We start from the raw sequence: 22,856 nt of genomic DNA, 5'->3' as shown, positions 1-22,856 counted from the left end.
GTACTTGCTTGTAAGGGAAGTAATGAAAGCCTTGAGTTCGAGTCGAACAGTCAACCATCCTACCTGATTAAAAGGAAGTAAACCCGAACAGCCCCGTTGCCCCCCATCCGCAGGTCCGCTCCAAGCCTCTTCCCCTGCACACGCATCACCCACAAATCTCCCACAAACCCCCGCTGGGTCTCAGGGTCCCACCATTGACACACTTCCCGTCCACAACTCCTATTCCGTGGGGACATCTAAGCCCCAAGCCTAACTTCTCATCCCACACTCCCTCAGACTGCAGCCTCTCCAGCTCGACTGCCTACTCCACATCTTCCCCGCTCCCTCGTCCACGCTTCCCTCCGGACCGCCGAGCTCGCCCCAAGCCTCTCCTCGCACTCTTCCACGCCCCCGAACACCTTCCCCCTCCACGGCAGGCTCCTCCGCCTCCAGCCCCGACGCTGGGCCCAGGCATGCGGGGCAGACACCTCTTCTATCGCCCCTCACGCCGGCCTCGGCCGGGCCGAGACATCCCCCCCACATTGACCGGAGCCTCCGGGAGAGGGGTCTGAGGAGGACGACGTCCGATCCGCTCGTCCCTCCACTGCTCGCCGCCCCCGGAGAGCTGGAGTGCGGAGTCGCCTCTCGGGTCCCTCGGGGAGCAGGAGTCCGGACCGGTAGCCCTCCGCACCAGCTCGTCCCTATCGTCGGAGTGGAGGGGGAAGGAGGATCCCCGGAACTCACCTAGTGCCTGTTGTCAACATTAGCCCCGGGTTTCCCAGCACCAACTCCAGCGCTCGGGCTCCCCTCCCCTCCCCCCGCCGCTCTCGCAGACGAGGGCCCGCCTTCCCTCCGCTCCCCTCCTCCCTCCGCCCGTCGGCCCGCCCGCCCGCCACTCACCAACGCGGCCGGGCTGCTAGGGGGGCGGGGCGGAGCGCAGAGGGAAAAGGAAAAGGCTGCCCGCACGACTGCCTAGTCCAAATGGACCTTCGTCTCCGGTCCCTCGCTATGTGTTCAATCCCTCGTCTGGGTTAAGAAGTGATCAATCTATACCTAATCTCGAGGATGTGCTTCTCCTTCAGATATTCGTTGAAATTCTCCTATCTGTAAATTTTTATGTACAGGCAATGAATAGGACAACCGCTTCCAGCACCTCCAATCAGGGCCCCAGCAGAGGGGAGGAGTGTTCCAAGGACCGGAGGCGGGAAGTGGATTGGTCGTCAGGAAAGGGAAAGCGCCTGAATTGGAGATGCGCAGGCGCAAGCGATTCACGGCTGGGGGCGGGGGTGGGGGGAGCGAGAATGAGACGGGGCGGAACTCTAAGGAGGCATAGAAGAGTGGTGGGATAGTAGAATTACGGGGCGCTGTCGAGGTCAAGGTTGGTAACTTAGTTCTCCGAAGGTTGCCTGATGCGAACGTGAGGAACGGGTTCAAGAAGGCAAACTTTGATTGGACTAATACCGAAAGGTTGAAGGTTTAAAAAATCGAAAAGCTAAAGAACATGGCTGTTGAGGAAGGTAGAGGTAGAGTAGACTGGTGGGGGAATTTCCAGAACCGGTTTAAGGTGTTGGACATGAAAAACAGCTAAAATAGAGAGCAATCAAGGCTTTTCCCATTTGGAAAATATAGAAAGCCCTCTATTGTAAGTATTATAACTTTCACAGTGGAATGAAATCGCCCCGTTTTTAAAGGGATGGGGTTACGAACTTGAACCAAATTGACTGTGAAGTGCATTATCAGCTGCTCAACCTGTTTTCCCAAGTGGATATAATGTGCTTCTGACCTCCGATTCGTGTTCAGATTGTGGTCTGCTTAGATGTACATATGGTTCTGCTCTGGTTGGCCCATAGCCAAAGGAACAAAGGTGCAAAACAAGTCTGGATTCATCAGTGTTCAAGCCCGTACAATGATCTGCTACCAACCTTAGTGCTTGAGATGTCTTTGCCCCCTTTTTATTCAGCCTTTGCCCATTTGCTTTCTCCCTGCCCACTTCATTATTAGCAAGTAAATTCTCTTTCAAATTGTGCACCTCCTGGGTTAATTTTTTCTTGTTCAAAACAACCAATAGGTCAATCACGTAAAGGGCACCGAAGGAGGGAGAGGTGAATGCTGCCACTCTATGCCATTGATAAGTAATTATGAGAAGCTTTTTGTTTTTTGTTTTTCGAGACAGAGTTTCTCTGTGTAGCCCTGGCTATCCTGGAACTCACTTTGTAGACCAGGCTGGCCTCAAACTCAGAAATCCGCCTGCCTCTGCCTCCGGAGTACTGGGATTAAAGGCGTGCGCCACCACGCCCGGCTTTTTTTATTTTTTAATATTTATTTATTATTATACCTAAGTACACTGTAGCTGTCTTCAGATGCACCAGAAGAGGGTGTCAGATCTCATTACGGATGGTTGTGAGCCACCATGTGGTTGCTGGGATTTGAACTCAGGACCTCTGGAAGAGCAGTCAGTGCTCTTAACCACTGAGCCATCTCTACAGCCCGAGAAGCTTTTTCTATAACACACAACTGAGGACCACTTCCAAGTCGCAGGTCTCCTTTTCTTATTTTGTCTGTCTTACCCTGCTCCAGATCTGGTGGTGTGGTGGTTCACATCTGTAATTCAGCACAAGAGGATTGCTACAAATTAGAGGCCATCCTAGCACACAGCAAAATCCTATCTCAGAACAAGAAAGTATTTATTTCCTGGATCTAGAATGTAGTTTACAGCATTGCCTTATCTTGCATGAAGCCCTGGGCTCTAACTCAGGACCCCACTTAAAAACTGAGAAAAACTGGGGGCTGGAGAGACGGCCCAAGAGTTAAAATTACCTGCTGCTGTTGCAGATAGCTGGGTTCAGTTCCTAGCACCCACATGGTAGCTCACAACCAACCAACTGTATAACTCTAGACCCAGGCGCTCTGGTACCCTCTACTGGTGTCTGCAGTGCACATGTATACATACACACACCCACACAGTTTTCTTTTAACTTTTAAAAAAGGAAGAAAAAAGAGATCTATCCCTGTATTGATGAACAAGTTCTCATCCTAAACAAGTCAACCCCTGTCTAAGAACACCCCAGGTGTTCTTAGGAACTCTTGTCATCACAGGGAACAAACAAGAGGAGGCGCTAAGGATCAGCTCAATGGTAGAGCATTTGCTGAGCATGCAAACAACCCTGGGTTTGCTCCCCAGCACTAACTCATAATATGTTTAGTACACTAAACACTAAGCCTGTGTTATCCAGCTAGATACAATGAAGTGAGCAGATGAGACATGGGAAGGAACTCTGCCCGAGATGAAAATTTAATCATTGACTTAAACATTACAGGTGCTGCTCCATTTAGAACAGTCTTGCATCTTCTTTACACCTGTTTTAAATTCAACCCAAACTGAAACTATTTCAGCCACCTAACCTACTAAACAACCTAGCTCTGCAGTACAGTGTGCTTAGAGTATTAGTTATTATCTCTCATGAGCACTTAACGTAGCTAACTAGGGCCATGCAGGCCAATTTTGCTATCACAAGGCAAAAAAAAAAAAAAAAAAATTCAAACTGAGTTTTTACTGAATGTAAGTTTACTTTTGTACTATCATAAAGTCAAAAATCCTAAGTTAAACTGTAGTTACATAAGGAACCATTCTTACAACCATAAGAATAGGTACAATTGCCAAAGAAAATATCAAGAAGCAGATGGCTCAGGACTAATCCCAGAGAACCTTCTAAGCATAAAAGTTAGGTCTGTAAATGGGGTCTAAAGGAGAAAAGGGAAAGCCTGCAAGAGTGTTGGTGTCTTGAAGGGCAAAGGAAGAGATGTTCCAGGGAGGGGAAGGGAGAGAATGAAGAATACAATGATGAGAGGTGCTCATCATTGAGTGAGTTTTCAGGCACCATTTTGGCCTAGCACATGGCAGGTTACTATTTTAAAAGATAAGTCTCTCTTAGAGGAGTTGAAGATTAAGTTGGAGCTGGAGAAAAAAACAAGACATATTTGGGAAAATTTTATGGTGAGAAGCAGCAGAAAAAAAACACAGGCAAGAGGTCCTTCAAGCCTAGGGCATCCCTGAGATGGGCTCAGATGCAGAGGCTTCCACTCTCCTCCACTTCATCTTAGTGTCGGTGTTTCTGTGTATACTTACTATGCACCCAAAGATCATCCTGAACTACTGATCTTTCCCTGGGACTACAGGCATGGACTATCACATCTGCTAGAAAGCTGGAATCTTTGATCACTTAATACAGTGAGTAGATTCTATAGCTCTATTCCTAGACAGTTGTGACCAAGCCCACTCAGTCATTCCAAGGGTTCTCCAGCACAGGAGTACGAGGATTAAAAAGAAAGAGACAACAAGACAACGCTGCTGCATGACCCCAGTCAATTCTGAGACTGAAGGCAAATTTAATTTTCCCAATCAGCTTTTTGTACCATTTTAATTCCATGCAAGTATTAAGGGCGAGCAGTACAATAAAGAACTGAAAGGACAATAGTCAAGGAACAAGCAAGACAATAAACACAAAGCCCCATGGTCACTTTGGTGATCGCTGTTTCTAAGGATGCTCAAGATATCTAAGCCAACTTCTTTGTTCTACCCTAAAACTCGATTCTTTTTTTTTTTAAGATTAATTTATTGTATATGAGTACACTGTCACTGTTTCAGACACACCAGAAGAAAGCATTGGATCCAATTACAGATGGTTGTGAGCCACCATGTGGTTGCCGGGAATTGAACTCAGGACCTCTGGAAGAGCAGTCAGTGCTCTTAACCGCTGAGCCATCTCTCCAGCCCCCTAAAACTAGATTCTTACCTGAGCTTACTTCCTTGTCAAGGCCAATGTCAGATTCCTGCCTGAAGTCCATTTCCTGGCCAATGTCAGACTCCTGGCAAGCGGCAGCCCAAAAAGGCTCTCCACACAGTTGGCTGCAGTGAGCCATTCTAGCCTATGAGAAAGGGTGTTGTGCCTCCTTGGGGCTCAGAGCACAGTACCTGCTACCTTGGCCAAGATCTAACAGAGGTAACCTTAACAAGCCCTGGCTGTAGTCTGTCTTAGAGTATCCTGTAGAACTATAGAGAGTTCACTCTTTAATGAGCATGACAGGGGCTGGAAAGATGGCTCAGGGGTTGAGAACAGTCACTGGCTGCTCTTATGGAGGACCTTGGTTTGATTCCCAGCATCTGAAAAGGTCAGCTCAGGAACTTTGGGAAGGTCATGAAACACTTGCTCCTCCGAAAGGGAGAGGCTAGTTAACATTTCTCAGACAACAGGGCGGAACTGACCTGAGGGTGGGGACTCATTCCACCGGACAGACTGTTGCCCACCTTCAGACAAGGGAAATCCTTGTCACCCCCTAAAGACCAATCAGTTTAAAAGGTGCACTGTTCTGCCAATCATATTGTGCCTAGTTGCTGATGCTCTATTCTGCCTCTGGAAACCATATAAAAACTTGCCAACTGGGTGATGTGGGTCGTCGCTTCTCCTTCGAGTCTGAGATGACCCCTGTGCACTGGAACAATAAAGTCCTCTTGCTTCTTGCATCGATGCTGGCTCCAAGTGGTTCACTCAGGGGGACCCTGGTAAGCCAAGGCTCCCCGGAGTCTTACACATCCACACTGTAGCTGAGTTCCAGAGGATCCAGTGTGGCCTCACGTGTACTGCATGCAGGCAATACACACCCACACACATACAATAAAGACGAGTATGCACAGATCATCAGATATTTGACCCCCTGGTGGCCCATAACTGTTTCTGCTTCACTGGCTGTAACGAAGCTCCCAACCATGAAATGCCCCTGTAAAGTCAGTTTCTCTACTGTAGCCCTGGCTGTCCTGGAACTCACTTTATAGACCAAGCTTGTTTTGAACTCAGAGATCGGCCTGCCTCTGCCTTCCAAGTGCTGGGATTAACGGTGTGCGCCACTGGGCTTGGCTTCACTAGATCAGTAGACTCTGCTTCTGCTCCTTTTCAGTCTTTGTGAATTCCTCCACAGCCTGCTCATTACCACCTTGCCAAGACCCTCTCCTCAGGCAGCTTCTGAGAGCCAAACACTCTCTTCGCAGTCTTGAAAAGAATATCTCTTTACAAAGTGCATTATAAGTGAGATTTTTACAACACTCGTCATCTTGGCTGGCCGTGGTGCATGAACCTCTGATCTTCCATATGGGGAGCAGAGAATAAAGTGGCTCAAGAGAGAGGCCAAGTCACTGTGACGTTAGGATTTGGGTGCTTTATTTTAGAATTAAGTTAGAATTTTAAACTGTATTATTTTAATTTGATTCTAGCAACATGTTACCACCACTGCTTCTAAGTATTTTAAAATGCCAGTGCAAAATGGTTGTGTTCATCACTCGGTGATGTTGTGTTGAGAAATATCCTGGGGTGAAAAGCTCTCTCCAAGAGAATATTTCATGTTTTCACTTTCTGTGTCAGTTGCTGGAGATAAAGACAGAGTTATCATTTCTAGCATGTGTTTCTTCTGGGAAGTCCCACACTGCAGACACAATAATCTATTTTCCCATGAAGGCTGTAGAATGAGCCAATCCATTGTCTCCTGTTTAATGAAAGACTCACCTATATATAGATGTTACTTTGTATTAATGTTTTCACATTAAAGGGTCAATATCAATAATAAGAAGCTAACAACAATCACTAGCAACCTTTGGGTATTTACTATGGGGAAATTACTGTACATCTGTTCTCTATTTTAAAACAGCTCTATAACAATAACACAACATTTAGAATTTACTGTCTACAAACAGGTATTTTTCCATACCCCACTCCACCCTCTGTGTTGCTAGGGATCAAATCCCAGGTTTCATGCATGGCAGGCAAGTACTCTCCCACTGAGCTGCACCTTCACTACTGAACTATATTTTTTGTGCATTAATTAAGTTTTTTTTTGTTAGATACTGTTAGTACACCCATTCTGCTGATGTGTAACATAAAGTGTAAAGAAATTAGAAATCTACCCAAGGTCCTGGCTGGAAAATGTAGACCTGGGCTGGAGAGATGGCTTAGTGGGTAAGAGCACTGACTGCTCTTCTGAAGGTCCTGAGTTCAAATCCCAGCAACCACATGGTGGCTCACAACCATCCATAATGAGATCTGATGCCCTCTTCTGGGGTGTCTGAAGACAGCTAGAGTGTACTTACCTATAATAAATAAATAAATCTTTAAGCTTTAAAAAAGAAAAAAGAAAAAAGAAAATGGCAGACCCAAGATGAAGAAGCAGGTAAAATTTAGGGGTTAAAGAACTGGTTCAGGCTGGGTGGTGGTGGCGCACGCCTTTAATCCCAGCACTTGGGAGGCAGAGGCAGGGCGGATTTCTGAGTTCAAGGCCAGGCTGGTCTACAAAGTGAGTTCCAGGACAGCCAGGGCTACACAGAGAAACTCTGTCTCAAAAAACAAAAAAACAAAAAAAAGAAAGAAAGAAAGAAAGAAAGTCAGTCAGTCCATGCCAGGTACAGTCTCTCTTTCGGCCTCATGCTTGTGGCTCAGGAAATAAGCTCTCAGCTACCACTCTAGCATCTTGCCAGCCTGCCTGCTGCCATTTGAGTCACTGGCTAACCTTGGAAACTTACAGCAAGCCCCACATTAAATGTTTTCGTTTATACATTGCCTTGGTCATGGTGTCTCTTGTAGTTAAGCATTCTTAAACAAACAAACAAACAAGAAAAAAACACCAAAACAAACCCTAAACTACTGCAAGATCCATTTCTAGGTATAAGCCTTTAAATATCCAATATACAGCAGGGATACCTGCGGACCTGTTTTCACTGAGACAGCATGCACAACAGCCATGCTATGTAATCAGCCTGTGAGCTGATAAAAGAATGAAGATATTAAGAAACACACACACACACACACACACACACACACACACACACACACACACACTATTCAGCCATAAAGAATGAAATCGAGTCATTTGCAGGAAAATAGAAACCATCATTTATCTTATTCAATGTTTTATTGCTGTGAAGAGACATCATGACCATCGCAACTGCTATAAAGGAAAGCATTTCATTGGAGTTTGCTTACAGTTTCTAAAGTTTAGTCATTGTCATCATGGTAGAGAGCAAGGTGGCATGCAGGCAGACATGGAAGTTGACAGGTCTACATCTGGATTTGCACACAGCAGGAGAAGAGAGACACTGGGCCTGATTTGAACTAAAGCCCACCTCCAGGAACACACTTCCCCCAACAAGGCCACATCTTCTAATCCCTGTCAAGTAGTGCCACTCCCTTGTGACCAAGCATTCAAATCTATGAGCCTATGGGGACCACTCTTATTCAGACCACCACATCACATTAAGCAAAGTAAGCCAGGCTCAGAGAGAAAAACAAATATATATTGGAATATATATACATATACAGGCATACATAGATATAGATATATAGAATCTTAAAGGGCTGGAGAGGAACTCGAGAACCCTGGCTACTCTCCCAGAGGATCTGGCTTGGATTCCCAGTGCCCACATGGTGGCAACAGCTATCTGTTACTCCAGTTCCTGGGTGCTTATGTCCTCTTTGTGGATCCACAGGCACTGTTTGCACCTGGTGCACAGACATACATGCAGGCAAAACTCCCATAGACAGAGAGCATTATAAGAAACATGAAAATGGAAGCAGTCACATTTGGGAGGAAGGAAGAGCTAGTGGGGGCAGGGACAAGAGGAGGTTGAATGGGGTGAGGAATTTGATCAAAGTACATATACATGTGTGAAAAATGTTAAGAGGAGAACATCAGTTTCACAAATCATATATGCTAATACATTTAAGGTCTAAGTAACTACATGGCCTAGTAAGGTTGGCATTAGAACTTGTAGTCTGATACCTGCCTAGTGGAGGGCTTGTTTGGCTACTGTACCTACCTACTTCTATATGTTGGTTGATAGGGCAGCATCCTTACATCACAGCACCAATATAAAGGCCTTAGTAGGGTGGTGGTGGCCCATGCCTTTGATCCCAGCACTCAGGAGGCAGAGAGGCAGGCAGACCTCTGAGTTCAATGCCATCCTGATCTACAGGGCGAGTTCCAGGACACAGAGAAACCCTGTCTCAGGGTGAGGTTGGGGGCTGGGAGGGTGGGGCGGGAGGAGAGAAGAGGGGAGAATACAGGAGAGTAGAAGGCATCAAAGGGGAGGGACGGTAAGGAAGGACAACAGAGAACGAAGTATGAATAAAAATGCAATGTAGTGATGAAACCTATCAATTTGCAGGCTAACTTTAAAACAAGGTGAAATTGAGTTTTCTTCTCTCTCCCAAATTCTTTCTTTCTGCATTCGTTGTTTCTGTAATGAAAACTACGCGGCTGTACTCTGGAGCTTCCAGCAGAGGGTGACTATTAAGGCGGGTCGCCAGCCTTGCACGGGGTCCAAATCCAGGAGGCCTTTGACCCCGAGATCTCCCCCAAACCTACCAGCCTGTATACAAGGCGTGCCTACTCCTCAGATTCCAGCCTTTCATTGGCCCTGAGAGGCCCGCCTCTTGACCAATGAGGCCTGGGGGCGTTATCCTGGGACGGGTCCTCAGACTCACGTGGTGTGTTCGGGTCTCCTCTCCTGCACCGGACCCTCGCTCTCCTTGGTTGTAGCTCTTATTTTTCTATTCTTCCACGGCGTCTTCGACCCCAGATTGGATATGGCATCGGCCGCCACTGTGGCAGCTGCAGGGAGAGCTCTCCGCCGGGCCGTTCTGCTTCTCCGGCGCGGTTACCAGACGGAGAGGGGCGTCTATGGATACCGGCCTAGGAAAGCCAAGAGCGGAGAGCCTCGAGGCGACCGTGCACGCCCCTCAGGTTGGGGATGCAGCGGGCAGAGGGCAAGGACCAGAGGGGGCTCCTGTGCAGCTTGTGGTGGCTCCGGGGAGCTTCTGGCCTGTGAGGAATCTGGCCTTGGAGAGCAGAGGAGACAGACGGAGGGAAGCTTGGGAATTGTCAGTGTCGAGGTCTCACCAGTGTCTAACCTTCACAGTTAGACATCCCTGGCTTTGTTTCCACGTAATCTACCCATCTTTCTTATTGGGTCCTGGCTTGGGGACAGCTTCTTTTAATTTCTTTCCCTTAAAGAAGTGGGAATTTGGCTATTGGCAGAGACTGGTCTGTGGGAGGAGACACTTTCTAAGACCTCCCAGTTCTTTTGTTTGTTTGGTTTTTGTTTTTTGTTTTTCGACTCTGTATAGCCCTGGCTATCCTGGAACTCACTTTGTAGACCAGGCTGGCCTCGAACTCCCGCCTCCTGAGTGCTGGGATTACAGGCGAGCGCCACCACGCTCCGCTGACCTCCCAGTTCTTAAGTGGATTTTCAGGGCCAACTGTGTGACATCTCTGTGCTGCTGCTGCTTCTTCTTCTTCCCCTTGGTTTTTTTGTTTGTTTGTTTGTTTGTTTTTGTTTTGTTTGTTTTTCGAGACAGGGTTTCTCTGTATAGCTCTGGCTGTCCTGGAACTCACTTTGTAGACCAGGCTGGCCTCGAACTCAGAAATCCGCCTGCCTCTGCCTCCCGAGTGCTGGGATTAAAGGCGTGCGCCATCACTGCCAGGCTCCTCTTTAACTTCTAAGAGCCTGATTAGACCTTTGACTCTTTCTTCACACTTAGGAACTTTAGTACTTTGCTATTTACCCCGGGACCACTAAAAATAAACCTCATCTCATTCATTTGTATGCAGTCAATTTTTTTTTTCTTTGAGACCGTGTTACTCTGTGGAGCCCCGGCTATCCAGGAACTAGCTATGTAGACCCCAGAGGCCTCAAACCCTGAGATCTGCTTGCCTCCACCTCCTTAGTGTGGGACTAAAGGTGTGTGCCACCACGACCTGCTATCATGGACCAGCTATAGTGGAATATTTTTAGGGAAAGCATTTTGATCAACTAGATTGTTAATTCTGGCTTTGCAAGCTATATTTTCTTTCACATTACAAAGTCAGTGTAGACTTTTTTTCCTGTGTTGTTTGGTCTTACAGCCCTACCACTGAGCTCCTACTGCTCAGCTCCCTATCATTTATACGCACTATTCTTAGACTTATGTGTGTATTAGCAGTGATTTTGGTGTTTAAAATGCTAGTTCTAGGTTCTGTGGGTTTTTTCTCTCTTTATCCAGGTTCTTAGGTGAAGTTCAAAAACGTGACCTCCCCACCCCCTCTTCTCTTTATAGTATTGGAGAGAGCAAAATGAGGGTTTGCCAGTGCTAGGCAAGTGCTGTACCGCTGAGCTACATAGACCCACAGCCCGGAGTTCATGCGAGTGTGTGCCGCTGTGTGTCCACCTTTGGCTAGTCATAAGGATGTGTGTTGTACGTGGATGGGCAATGCCTTTATTTAAAGTTATGCCAGTGGGCATGCGCACTGCGGCTGTGACTGCTTTGGAGCTCTTCTTTCCCATCCTACTGACCTACTGAGTTAAGCTTGCCATGGGCAAACCTAGGCTAATAGTTGTTATTTGGAAGACTCTGAGAGTCATTTTGGGAGCTGTAGACTGGTAGGGCTAGAAAAATATCTCTGGAGTTGTCAATTCTTTCTCTCTTCCCTTATCGCCAAATGATTTCCACTTCTCCTAACGGAGAGAGAACTCACTTTATTCTGAGGTACTTGGTCCCATCTGAAAGTTCAGAACCAAGTGACAGCTTCAGGCCATGGGTTTGATCTTGTGTGCGTTAGGGCCACTGTGAGGGGAGAACAGAGCCAATGCTGGGAACATTTGCATCAAGTGGCAGCATCAGGCTCAAGGGGGTTTGATGGGAAGGGTAACAAATGGTTTAACTTTATTTAAAAATACTCTGACTAAATCTTAAAGGCCAATGGGATCCCTTTTCCGAATTACCACCGCATGGATATCTGCGATAGTTTTCTTTTCTTCTGCTTTAGGAAGTTACTTTATCACAGCTCTTTATAGATCATCAGAGGCGCATGCGTGACTTGTATTCCCATCCCATAGACGAAGTTGGTCAGTAGCTACACATCCCTGTGAGCCATGGAGGCTGGGGAACACAGTGTTTTACCTGCATGGCCATGCATCAGCTAAGAATTATCTTATTATCTGAAAGGAAGGGGAAAACTGGTAGCCGTGGCTCCCAAAATCAACCCTGAATTTTTTTAAAGTTTTTTTCCGTATAAACACTTTTCCCCCTCTTGGTAGCTTCTGAATCTGAATTAGCCTCATTATCTGGCGAGCGCCGTCCTCATTGGCAGAGCTGGCTGTACCTCAGTCTAGCATTCCATGAACTCTATCCCCCAGTCCATATGTGAACATTCAGGTCTAGTGTGTGTGTGTGTGCGTGCGTGCGTGCGTGCGTGCGTGCGTGCGTGCGTGTGTGTGTGTGTGTGTGTGTGTGTGTGTGTGTGTGTGTGTTTTAGGCCAGAGTTAGGAATTTTTTGGCAATACAGGTTTCTTATAAAGTTTACAGATCTGCAACCATTGTTTCCGGTTATTCCATGGGCACGTTGCTTAGGTCAAAAAACTTATCTAGCCATACCTTTAATCCCAGCACTCAAGAGGCTGAGATGGGCAAGAGTTCCAAAATCAGGCTGATTTATATAGCAAGTTAATTCTATCCTGTTGGAGAGTGGGGGTGGGAGGAGAGGGGAGAGAAGGAGAGAGGAAACTTATTGAGAAAAGAGTTAAGCTTGAAAAGTCTGATCTCTTATTAATTACCTCTGTTCTCTAAATGGAATGGTATTTGCCTTTAGACTCTGAATTACAGGTCTTAGTATGAAGGTAATTTTTTTTGTAAGACAGTATGTAGTCCTTTCTGACCTGGAATTTGCTTTTTAAACCAGGCTGCGCTCTCTTTATCTCTGACTTATCTCTGCCTCCCAGGTGGGACCTAAGGCGTATTTCACCATGCCCTGCTCTCAAGGTTACATTTTTTGTTTGATTTTTGTTTTTTTGAGAGTAAACTAAACTAAACAGCCCTAGCTGTCCTGAAATTCTGTAGACCAGGCTGGCTTCGAACTCACAGAGATCCTTTGCTTCCTGAGTGCTGGGATTAAGGCATGAACCACTACGACCAGCTCTCTTTATTTGATATTTAAGGTTAAGCTAGCTCAGTGGCTCTCAACCTTCCTAATGCTGGGACCCTTTAATACAGTTCCTTATGTTGTGGTGAACCCCAACCATAAAATTATTTTGTTGCTACTTCACAGCTGTAATTTTGCTACTGTTATGAATCATAATGTATAAATGTATAAATATCAGTTACACAGGGTATCTGATATGTGACTCCTATGAATGAGTGGTTTAACTGCCAAAGGGATTGCAATCCAAGGGTTGAGAACCATTGCGCTAGACTGAGTTATCTTACAAAACTTTGGGGTGTGGGGAGGGAGGAAGGTGCATTCTCAGTAGAATATGAAGGGTTGAAGCTCTGTAGCTTGCAGGTTTGAGGTCATGGCCATATGGACCTACTAGCTGGCCAACTATAGCTATAAATATTGCCATACACAAACTTGTAAAGTTACTTAAACATTGTAAGAGTCTTATTTATTTATTTATTTATTTATTTATCTTGAGACAGGGTTTCTTGCTTTGTAGACCAGGCTAAGATTTTAATTGCATCTCATTTAGTTTATTTACATGTTCATTTTAGATAGGGTCTCAGGTATTCCTGGCTGGCCTGTAACTTACTATATTATCTGGTGATGATCCGAAACTTCTGACTCTGTCTCAGATGTTAAGATCATAGTGCTGAGCTTGTGTTACGTGGTGCTAGGACTTAAACCTTCAGCTAGGTAAGCACTCTGTCAAAAGGACTCAGCTCTAGCTCGTGTGTGTGTGTGTGTGTGTGTGTGTATGTGTATGATTTTAGGGGGATTAATTTAAGCAGTTTGGTTTTTTTGGGGGGGGGGTGTTTCGAGACAGGGGTTCTCTCTGTAGCCCTGGCTATCCTGGAACTCACTCTGTAGACCAGGCTGGCCTCAAACTCAGAAATCTGCCTGCCTCTGCCTCCTGAGTGCTGAGATCAAAGGCTTGCGCCACCACGCCCGGCGGCAGTTTCTTTTTTTAAGGTTTGTTTATTTTATGTATGTGAGTACACTGTCCCTCTCTTTAGGCATCAGATCCCATTACAGATGGTTGTCAGACATCAAGTAGTTGCTGGGAATTGAACTGAGGACCTCTGGCAGAGCAGTCAGTGCTCTTAACCACTGAGCCATCTCTCCAGCCTGAGCAGTTTCTTTTTATATGTATGTGTAGCTGTACTTTTGGATACTTTATTGGGTTCTTTTTCCTACTACCCTTCCCCACACTTCCAACCCTCCCAACATCAGGCAGGGAAGAAAGGATAGAGGAGAAAGGTGGCGTCAATCTCTTTAGAACTTCCAAATGCTGAGGGGCATCAAATTCCATGGGGGCAATGTCGATCTTCATTGTCAGAACATCCAAGTTCTTTGTCCCTATTTGCTCACAAGCATTTAACAAAACATAGCAGACTCCAGCAGCAGCAACCAGCAGCAGCAGGGGCTGCAGCAGCCACAGCCTCTCTGGGCTCTGGCAGTTTTTAATGTCCTCTCAAGAGTTCCTAGAATTCCAAATGCAATCTGTCTTCAGCTGGCAAAATCACGCCCCTGCCAGAGCAGGAACCGAATCATAGCCAGCTGCTATGGACAATCTGAATAAGCCCCATATCCCACACCTGGGATTAAATCAAAAACATATTCATATAGCATAATTGGGTTTTTAAAGCAACCACGCCGGGTGTGGTGGCGCACGCCTTTAATCCCAGCACTTGGGAGGCAGAGGCAGGTGGATTTCTGAGTTCGAGGCCAGCCTGGTCTACAGAGTGAGTTCCAGGACAGCCAGGGCTACACAGAGAAACCCTGTCTCGGAAAAACAAAAAAAAAAAGAAAGAAAGAAACCAAAGTTCTCATTACCCGTTGGGGGGCGGGGGGGGGGGTTGTGCATGCACACACACACACACACACACACACAGATCTGGAGTTATAGGTAGTTGTGGACCATTAAGTGTGGATGCTGGAAACTGAACCTGGTTGGTCCTCTGTGAAAGCAGCAAGTGCTCTTAACTATTGAGTCATTCCAGCCCCATGAGTTTCATAAATGACAATGTTGTGCTGCATACAAAAGCTGCACACGAGCTGGAGGATGTCTCCCCTAAGATTCAGGTACTGTTTCTTCTTTCAACTCACCAGAGTTTAGAAACTTGGACAATATAGAATATGTATTTCCTATACCTAAATCTTTGGTGTCTATTATAGTACCCAGTGCCTAGCAGGTACAGAGTAAATGTATTTAAGTTAAAAACAAATAAGCAAGCTGGGCGGTGGTGGCTCATGCCTTTAATCCCAGCACTCGGGAGGCAGAGGCAGGCAGATTTCTGAGTTCGAGGCCAGCCTGGTCTACAAAGTGAGTTCCAGGACAGCCAGAGCTATACAGAGAAACCCTGTCTCGAAAAACAAACAAACAAACAAAAGATTTATCACTGCCTTTCTTCACCCTCCATATGTTTGTCTTGGGTGTAGCCGGTGAGTGTCTGGGGTACCACGCCACTCACTAAGCATGCCTTTGTACTCTGGATTTAAGGCAATAGCTCATTGGCCTTTAGAAGCCTCTTGGATTGAGATATTATCAGTGTTTTCAGCAGTTAAACTTTGACTGAGTGTTCTTTGTAGCTTACTCTTGGTAATAGCGTGTACTTTAGCCTCTGTAAACCTTAGTTGCCAAATTATTTTATTTATTTATTTGTGCTCAGAATCTCATGCATCAATTTTGGATTTATTCAACCAAACTCCTAGCTCATAGTGGAGGCAAGATGAAAAATGGCGATCCTCAAGGATACATTTTATCATGAAGGATTTTAGATTTTTAGATTTTCTTTTTTTTCTCTCTCTCTCTCTCCCCTGCTACCCCCACCCCATCCTAACAGCCCCCCTAGCTTTCTTATTGAGATTGCAAACTACTGAGAGCAACGGGTCAAAGCCGGAGGCTTATGCTGGCTGTTTCACGTCTGTTATGGAGTGGGAGGCCTGGCAGCTGGAGTGGCTATGGTGGCTGCTCCTTACATCCTACTGAGTCAGAAAGCAGGAAATGGCTATAACTCTAAAGGCCTGGCCCAATGGGCCTACATCCACTAACACTAGTCCCCATAACCCAGATGCTCTGTCACCTCCTAACCCTGCTAGGGACCTCATAAATCCGTAGGAAACTCTTCCTGCTGAGCCCGTGCTCAGAGGCCTTCAAGAGACAGAAGCCAACGGATTCTACACTAAGCTGGAGGTTACTGTCTCTATCACTGAGCTGTGATAGTTGAAGTCAGGTTGTGGGGGTGTTGCATATTACAAATCACAGGGGCCTTTCCTGGAGTTGTAAAAAATACTTTGAAGAAACTGAAATAATTTTTAAAACTGTAGAAAAATTTAAAAATATTAATGCAGATGCAAAGGTGTACAGCCTTCGCTCCTTACTTGAAAGATGGCTGACTGATACAGTTCCCTCATCACTTTTTCTATAGGTTCAAGACAACCCTTTTTTTTCTTTTTTTTAAATTTATTTTTCTTTTTAAAAATTAGATATTTTCTTTATTTACATTTCAAATGTTATCCCATTTCCTAGTTTCCCCCAAAAAATCCCCTCCCCCTTCCTCCCTCCCCCCTGCTGCCCAACCCACCCACTCCTGCTTCCTGGCCCTGACATTCCCCTATACTGGGGCATAGAATCTTCACAGGACCAAGGGCCTCTCCTCCCATTGATGGCCAATTAGGCTACATAGAGCCATGTGTCCCACCATGTGTTTTCCTTGGTTGGTGGTAGGACACCCCTTTTCAACTTTTATTGTAATAGGTGAAGGGATGAGGATTTGCCTCAGTAGCAAATGTCTGCTTAGAATGCTCAGAGTCCTAGGTTTTACCTCAAGGGAAAAATGTGTGTGTGGTGTATATGTGTATGTATGTGTATGTGGGCGTATATGTATGTGTGTGTGTATGTGTATATGTATGTGTGTATATGTGTATGGCGTGTGGTGTGTATGGTGTGTGTGTGTGTTGTATGTATGTGTATGTGGTATATGTATGTGTGTGGTGTATATGTGTGTGTGTATATGTGTGTGTGATGTATGTATGTTTATGAGGTGTGTGTGTGTGGTGTATATGTGTGTGTGTGTGGTGTATGTATGTGGTGTGTGTATGTGTGTAAGTATAATGGAACATTCGAGTCAGCTTCTTTATTACCGGTGTCAGTTTTAGAGGTTTCTTAACTTAGCCGGGAGGTGGTGGTGTAGCCCAGCTCTTGGGAGGCACAGGCAGGCAGATCTCTGAGTTCCAGGCCAGCCTGTTCTACAGAGCAACTTCCAGGACAGTCAGGGATACACAAGGAAACTCTGTCTCAAAAAATTAAAAACAACCTCCTTTCCCTGACCCCCAACAGCAGAGTCAAACATGCTAATATATGTTTGCAATCTCAGCACTTGGATAGTTGAGATATCCTTAAAAAAAGAAAAGGAAAGGAAAGAAAAAAAAGGAAAGAAAAGAAAACAAAAGCTATATGTCATGGAAGGAGGCATTTACTGCCGCAGAGGCCAGAAGAGGTGTCAGGTCCCCTCGGACTAGAGTTACAGAAGGTCCTGAGAATTGAATCAGGATTTTCTGGAGAAGCAGCCCAAACTTTTTTTTTTCTTTTTTCGAGACAGGGTTTCTTTGTATAGCCTTGGCTGTCCTGGAACTCACTTTGTAGACCAGGCCGGCCTCGAACTCAGAAATCCACCTGCCTCTGCCTCCCAAGTGCTGGAATTAAAGGTGTGCGCCACCACGCCCGGCTTTTTTTTTTTTTTTTTTTTGACAGCCCAAACTCTTAACTAAGCCGTCTCCCTTCGTCTGGCTTTTAAATGAAATACTAAGTTTAGTTTAACTTTGCGGCTAGTGTACTTTGTGCTGGGTAACTTGGCATTCTCCTTCCTGAAGCAGAACTAAGGTCCTTGTGCCTCGCTACCAAAATTATACATTTTAATTTATAGGAAACAACAAAGCAATCAGTGGAGATGGTGTTTTTGCCATGGTCTTTTGTAAACGTCATTTTGTTTTCGTGTGTCTTCCGGTCACAAGCAACAGAGCCTAGCTGTGGCTATCCCAAGCAAAGAGCAGCATCCAGAAGGATGTCTCCTCAAACTGGACGACATGTTCAGCAGTTAAGACTCAGGAAGGGCCAAACCAGAGTCGTGTCTGGGAATATGGCGCACTGTGGGCCTGCTTAGCTGCTGACGATGCAAATATGTCTGACTGTGTCCCTGATCTTCCCTCGCTATGCCACCGCATGCCATGAACTTAGCAACACATAGAGCCTTGAAGTCAGAGCAAGCCCCAGAATGCCTGGGCTGCAGATGTGAGCCACTGTGCCCAGTTTATCTATTTAGCTTGATGATAGTTTTGCAGCACATGAGTGACAAGATAATTAAGGTTAATTCCTTGTCTATGGTTTTATAGAATAACTGTGGCTGGAGTCTGAAATAATAAAAGAGGGCCAGTTAGATAGCTCTTGGGATGTAGGTGCTTGCTACCAAGCCTGAGCACCTAAATTTGATCCCTGGGACCCACACAGTAAAAGGAGAGAACAAAATTTTCACGAGTTATCCTCAGGATTCTGCATGCATGTTCTGGCACGCCCCTTGCCAAAATAAATACATGCATACAGATTTTTTTTTAACAAAGGAGATGTGAGATTGGGTGTTTGGCCTTGTGGTAGAGTACGTGGGAGGCCCTGAATTTTTGTTCCTAGCACTGAAGGAGAAATGGAAATGCAACATTGATTTGGGGGTTTTACCTTCATTTTACTATTATTGTTGTTATTTTTGTTTGTTTGAGACAAGGTCTCACTATGTAGCCCTGACTGGCTTAGAGCTTAGTAGGTAGGCCTTAATCCATCTGCCTCTGCCTTCCAAATACAAGCATGTATAGCTCCAACCAGAGAAAAATATCTGTACATAGGTAGGTAGATAGATACATAGATAGATGATAGATTCTTGTTTTATGTGAATGAATGTTTGGCCTGCATGTATGAATATGTACTAGAGAGCTCTGAGTCCCCTGGAACTGGAGTTACAGATGGTTGCAAGCTGCCAAGTGGATGCTGGGAGCTGAACCCGGGCCTCTGCAAGAGCAGCAAGTGTCCTCAGCCATTGAGCTCTTTCCCTAGCCCTGTTGTTTGTTTGCTTGCTTTTTGCTTTTTGGTGGGTTTTTTGTTGTTGTTTTGGTTTTTTTTGTTTTTATTTTTTTGAGACAGAGTTTCTCTGTGTAGCCTTGGCTGTCTGGGCGCTCATGTTGTAGACTAGGCTGGTTTTGAATTTACAGAAATCTGCCTGCCTCTGCCTCTGCCTCCAAAGTGCTGGGATTAAAGGCACTTGACACTGTGCCCAGCATTTCCCCTGTTTTTAAAATGCAGTCTAAGATCTAAGAATCCCTGCACTAACAGGGAAAGGAGGGGGACCACCATGTCTTTAATGTCAGTGTGGAACTGATGTGTGTCAGTTTCGGAAGTTCTTCCTAATGTCTGTCACACATCCAGTTATCACAAATAAGCACTCATGGCTTGAGCTCCTTTCCTGTTGGCTTTGGTGTTGCGTCCATGGACTTTAGATATCAGGAGATAAATGTAAGGAAATAAGCGTGTTACCTAGCATCTGACAGCCTTTCATCCTGAAAGCCCCTGGTAGATGCGGGGTTGCGGGGAGGGGGAGGGACCAGTGTGTTAAATGTCTAAGGCCATCCTTCTGGGGCAAGTGTTTCTATTGTTTCTGAGCATCTCCTCAATTGTGTTACTTCCTTCTCCCAATTCAGTTGACCATGGCCTTGCCAGGCTGGTGACAGTGTATTGTGAGCATGGCCACAAAGCTGCCCAGATCAACCCTCTCTTCCCTGGACAAGCCCTCCTGGATACTGTGCCTGAAATCCAAGCTCTTGTCCGGACACTCCAGGGACCCTTCACTACCACAGGTAAGGCAGCTCCTGGGTGTTCGAGGGAACTGGCAGGAAGAGCCTTGTTCTATTCTGGTAGAATGAGGATGCCCTGGATTGGAGACTTCCATCAGGCAAAGGCAGGGGTTCTCAAACTTCCTAACATGTCAGCTCTTTAATACAGTTGTTCCTCATGATGTGGTGGCACCCAACCATAAAATTAGTTTTGTTGCTACTTATTTTGCTACTGTTATGAGTCATAATGTAAATATCTGTCTTTTCTGATGGTCTTGGACAACCCCCTGTGAGAAGATCATTAGCCCTTCAATGGGGTTGTGACCCATAGCTTGAGAACCCCTGGGAGGAGGGACAAGGAAGAGCACACTGAATTGTCTTCGATTAGGAGCTGTCTTGAAGTTCTAGAATGGTCTTAGTTTCTCTGTGGTAAAAAATACATAGGCCGGGCGTGGTGGCGCACGCCTTTAATCCCAGCACTTGGGAGGCAGGGGCAGGCAGATTTCTGAGTTCGAGGCCAGCCTGGTCTACAGAGTGAGTTCCAGGACAGGCAGGGCTATACAGAGAAACCCTGTCTCAACAAACAAACAAACAAACAGTCTCAAAGCCTAATCCTGCTGACGTCATTCCTCCAGCATGGCTTCCTAAACTTCCCACACAGCACCACCTTCTGGGGTCCGAGTGTTCCAGTGTCTGAACCTACGGGGGGGGGGGGGGGGGGGGGGGGGCTTCTCATTCAAACTACCACAGATGCAAACAGACTCAGTAAACCTAAGGAATGTGTAGCTGTCACATGGCAGAGGTGGGGACAGCCTGCTCTGCTTTCATTCTAAAGCCCTGATCCCCTCATTCCACATCTCCTGCCTGGAAACTAAAGCAATCACAAAACAAACAGAAAAATGAGGCCTGCATCACGAGTCACCGTTTCAGGGTTTATCTCATGTTACCTACGTTATCCGTATTATTGTGCTGCAAGAAAGAGACCCGGGGTCCTGGGCATGCCAGGCAGGAGCTCTACACTGAGATGTAGTCCTACCCCAAGAGTTTTAAATTTCATCCTGAAGTCACTATAGAATCACAGTCCCACATAACATAGAGCAGTCCTCACGAGGAAGGTCTCCTCCCATCGAGTTTCACCACCTTATGGCCATCAACCGGAATTTTAATTTTGCCTTTAGAGAAGGTCTAGATTGGTCAGAGGCTGCACCTCAGTGCAGAATGCTTGCTTGTTACGTGGGAGATCCTGGATATAAGTTCCCACAATTGTTTGGTTTTTTTTTAAAGGAACTATTAATAACCAGTGATGATTCTGTTTGTAATGGAGCTCACGGTGGAAGCAGCAGAGGCACTCTGTTCCGTCCCTCGACTTCCCTTCTGGGCGGCTGCTGCTTCTGTGACATGGTCCCTTTGGTTGTCTTTCACAGGACTGTTAAACCTGGGCAAAGAAGCAGCTTCTCTTGAGGAAGTATTGGCCTATCTGAACCATATCTACTGTGGCCCAATTTCTATCGAAACCGCCCAGCTTCAGAGCCAGGAAGAGAGAGACTGGTTTGCCAGAAGGTTTGAGGAACTGAAAAAGGAGACGTTCACCACAGAAGAACGAAAATACCTGTCCAAACTATTGCTAGAGTCTCAGGTATAAACAGTATCAGCTAGGGGCCGGAGGGGTGGCTCAGTGGTTAAAATCACCTGCTGCTCTTCTAGAGAAGCCAGGTTCAAATCCCAACACCCACATGGTGCCTCATGTTGCTGTTTTTAACTCCAGCAACAGGGGATCCAACGTCTGTGGCTTCTGAGGGCACCCGCACTAATGTGTATACGCTGACGCACAGATACATACAACTATATAGCTAAAAGTGGTAAAAATAAGTACTAGCTAATATCAGTGAGCCAGGCCTTCTCAGTTCCTGCAAAGATCGCTCGCCACTAAAGAGAGGAAAGAAGGCAGTAGACCGTGTCCCTGCCGCTCCCCATTGCTTCAGCACAGCAGACTTAGCAACACTTCACTCCAGGCAGAAGCAAAGTGGATGGCATCAAAGTGCGTTGAAGCATTTGTCTGCTTGTTTTGTGAAAGCTGACAAAGTCCTTGAGATGATGCATCTCGTTTTGTTTCCTGAAGAGATTGCTAAACTCCTGGGCAGAGGTTCTCACTGTAAACTGGTGAAACCAAACCATCAGGGCTGTGGTAAGGACTCAGGCAGGACAAACCAATAAAGCCTATTTCCACCACTGTATCTGGATAGCATTAGACCTTGGTGAGAAAATACTGTGGAGCCTCTACAAAAACTGCTGTTTGACTAAGCAGCAGATAGCCAAGTCCGCCCTTAAGCCTAGAAAAGCAAATAGAGAAGGTAGCTGTTCCCAGATATGTGATACTCTTTACAGCTCCTTCTGGGTCAAGGGTCCTTAGCAGAGCTGTACTATCCCGTGATGCCTCTCTCCATGGATATGTAGTGAAGGGACACAGCTGGGACCACTGGAATGAATAATCTGGGGCCTTCTTACACCACATGGGCCATATCTGCCTTTCGCCTGAGCACTTGACTGTCTTCCGGCAGCTCATATGTCTGTTCCATAGGAGTTTGACCACTTTTTGGCCACCAAGTTTGCCACGGTGAAGAGATACGGCGGTGAAGGGGCAGAGAGCATGATGGGCTTTTTTCATGAGTTGCTGAAATTGTCAGCCTATGGCGGTATAACCGACATCATTATCGGGATGCCCCATAGAGGGAGGTTGAATTTGTTGACAGGCCTTCTGCAGTTACCTCCGGAGGTAAGGTTCCTCTCTATGTGTGCTTTGTTTGTTTGTTTTAATGTCCATGGCTACTATTTTTACCTTTAATTGTTGTTACACAGTCCCCTCCACGTAACCCCAAACTCCTATATTCCTAGATGCATAAATGCAGCCCACTCAGTGACATCTAATGTTACCACTCGGTCCTGGAGAAACAACCGGAGGCTCTTCCCTGGGGAAGATCTTTCTCCCACTC

At 46.0% G+C, this 22,856-nt stretch overlaps 2 protein-coding genes across 10 annotated transcripts in view; one reads left to right on the top strand and one right to left on the bottom strand.

The window, feature by feature from the left end:
- The window catches only part of Upf2 (UPF2 regulator of nonsense transcripts homolog (yeast)), a 105,257-nt gene extending 104,427 nt beyond the window's left edge, over positions 1–830 (bottom strand). For 4 of the 6 annotated variants that reach the window (XR_001783050.1, XM_006497486.1, XM_006497487.1 and 1 more), the window contains exon 1: positions 724–830. The gene's annotated coding sequence lies outside the window, so the exon portion shown is untranslated. The remainder of the gene's footprint in view (positions 1–723) is intronic. The other 2 variants (XM_006497485.4, NM_001081132.1) reach the window with 2 other exon arrangements.
- Positions 831–9,447: 8,617 nt separating this feature from the next.
- Dhtkd1 (dehydrogenase E1 and transketolase domain containing 1) overlaps positions 9,448–22,856 on the top strand; it is a 46,611-nt gene continuing 33,202 nt past the window's right edge. The window contains exons 1-4 of one of the 4 annotated variants that reach the window (XM_006497448.4): positions 9,448–9,762; positions 19,735–19,890; positions 21,291–21,502; positions 22,445–22,639. In XM_006497448.4, coding sequence (XP_006497511.1) covers positions 9,606–9,762; positions 19,735–19,890; positions 21,291–21,502; positions 22,445–22,639 — 720 coding nt within the window. In that variant the 5' untranslated portion in view covers positions 9,448–9,605. The remainder of the gene's footprint in view (positions 9,763–19,734; positions 19,891–21,290; positions 21,503–22,444; positions 22,640–22,856) is intronic. The other 3 variants (XR_003951797.1, XM_006497447.4, NM_001081131.2) reach the window with 3 other exon arrangements.

This window comes from Mus musculus, chromosome 2 (assembly GCF_000001635.26).
Source record: "Mus musculus strain C57BL/6J chromosome 2, GRCm38.p6 C57BL/6J".
Classification (NCBI taxonomy): Eukaryota; Metazoa; Chordata; class Mammalia; order Rodentia; family Muridae; genus Mus; species Mus musculus.
The sequence above is the reverse complement of the archived record's forward strand: the minus strand, read 5'-3'. Positions and strand labels throughout refer to the sequence as shown.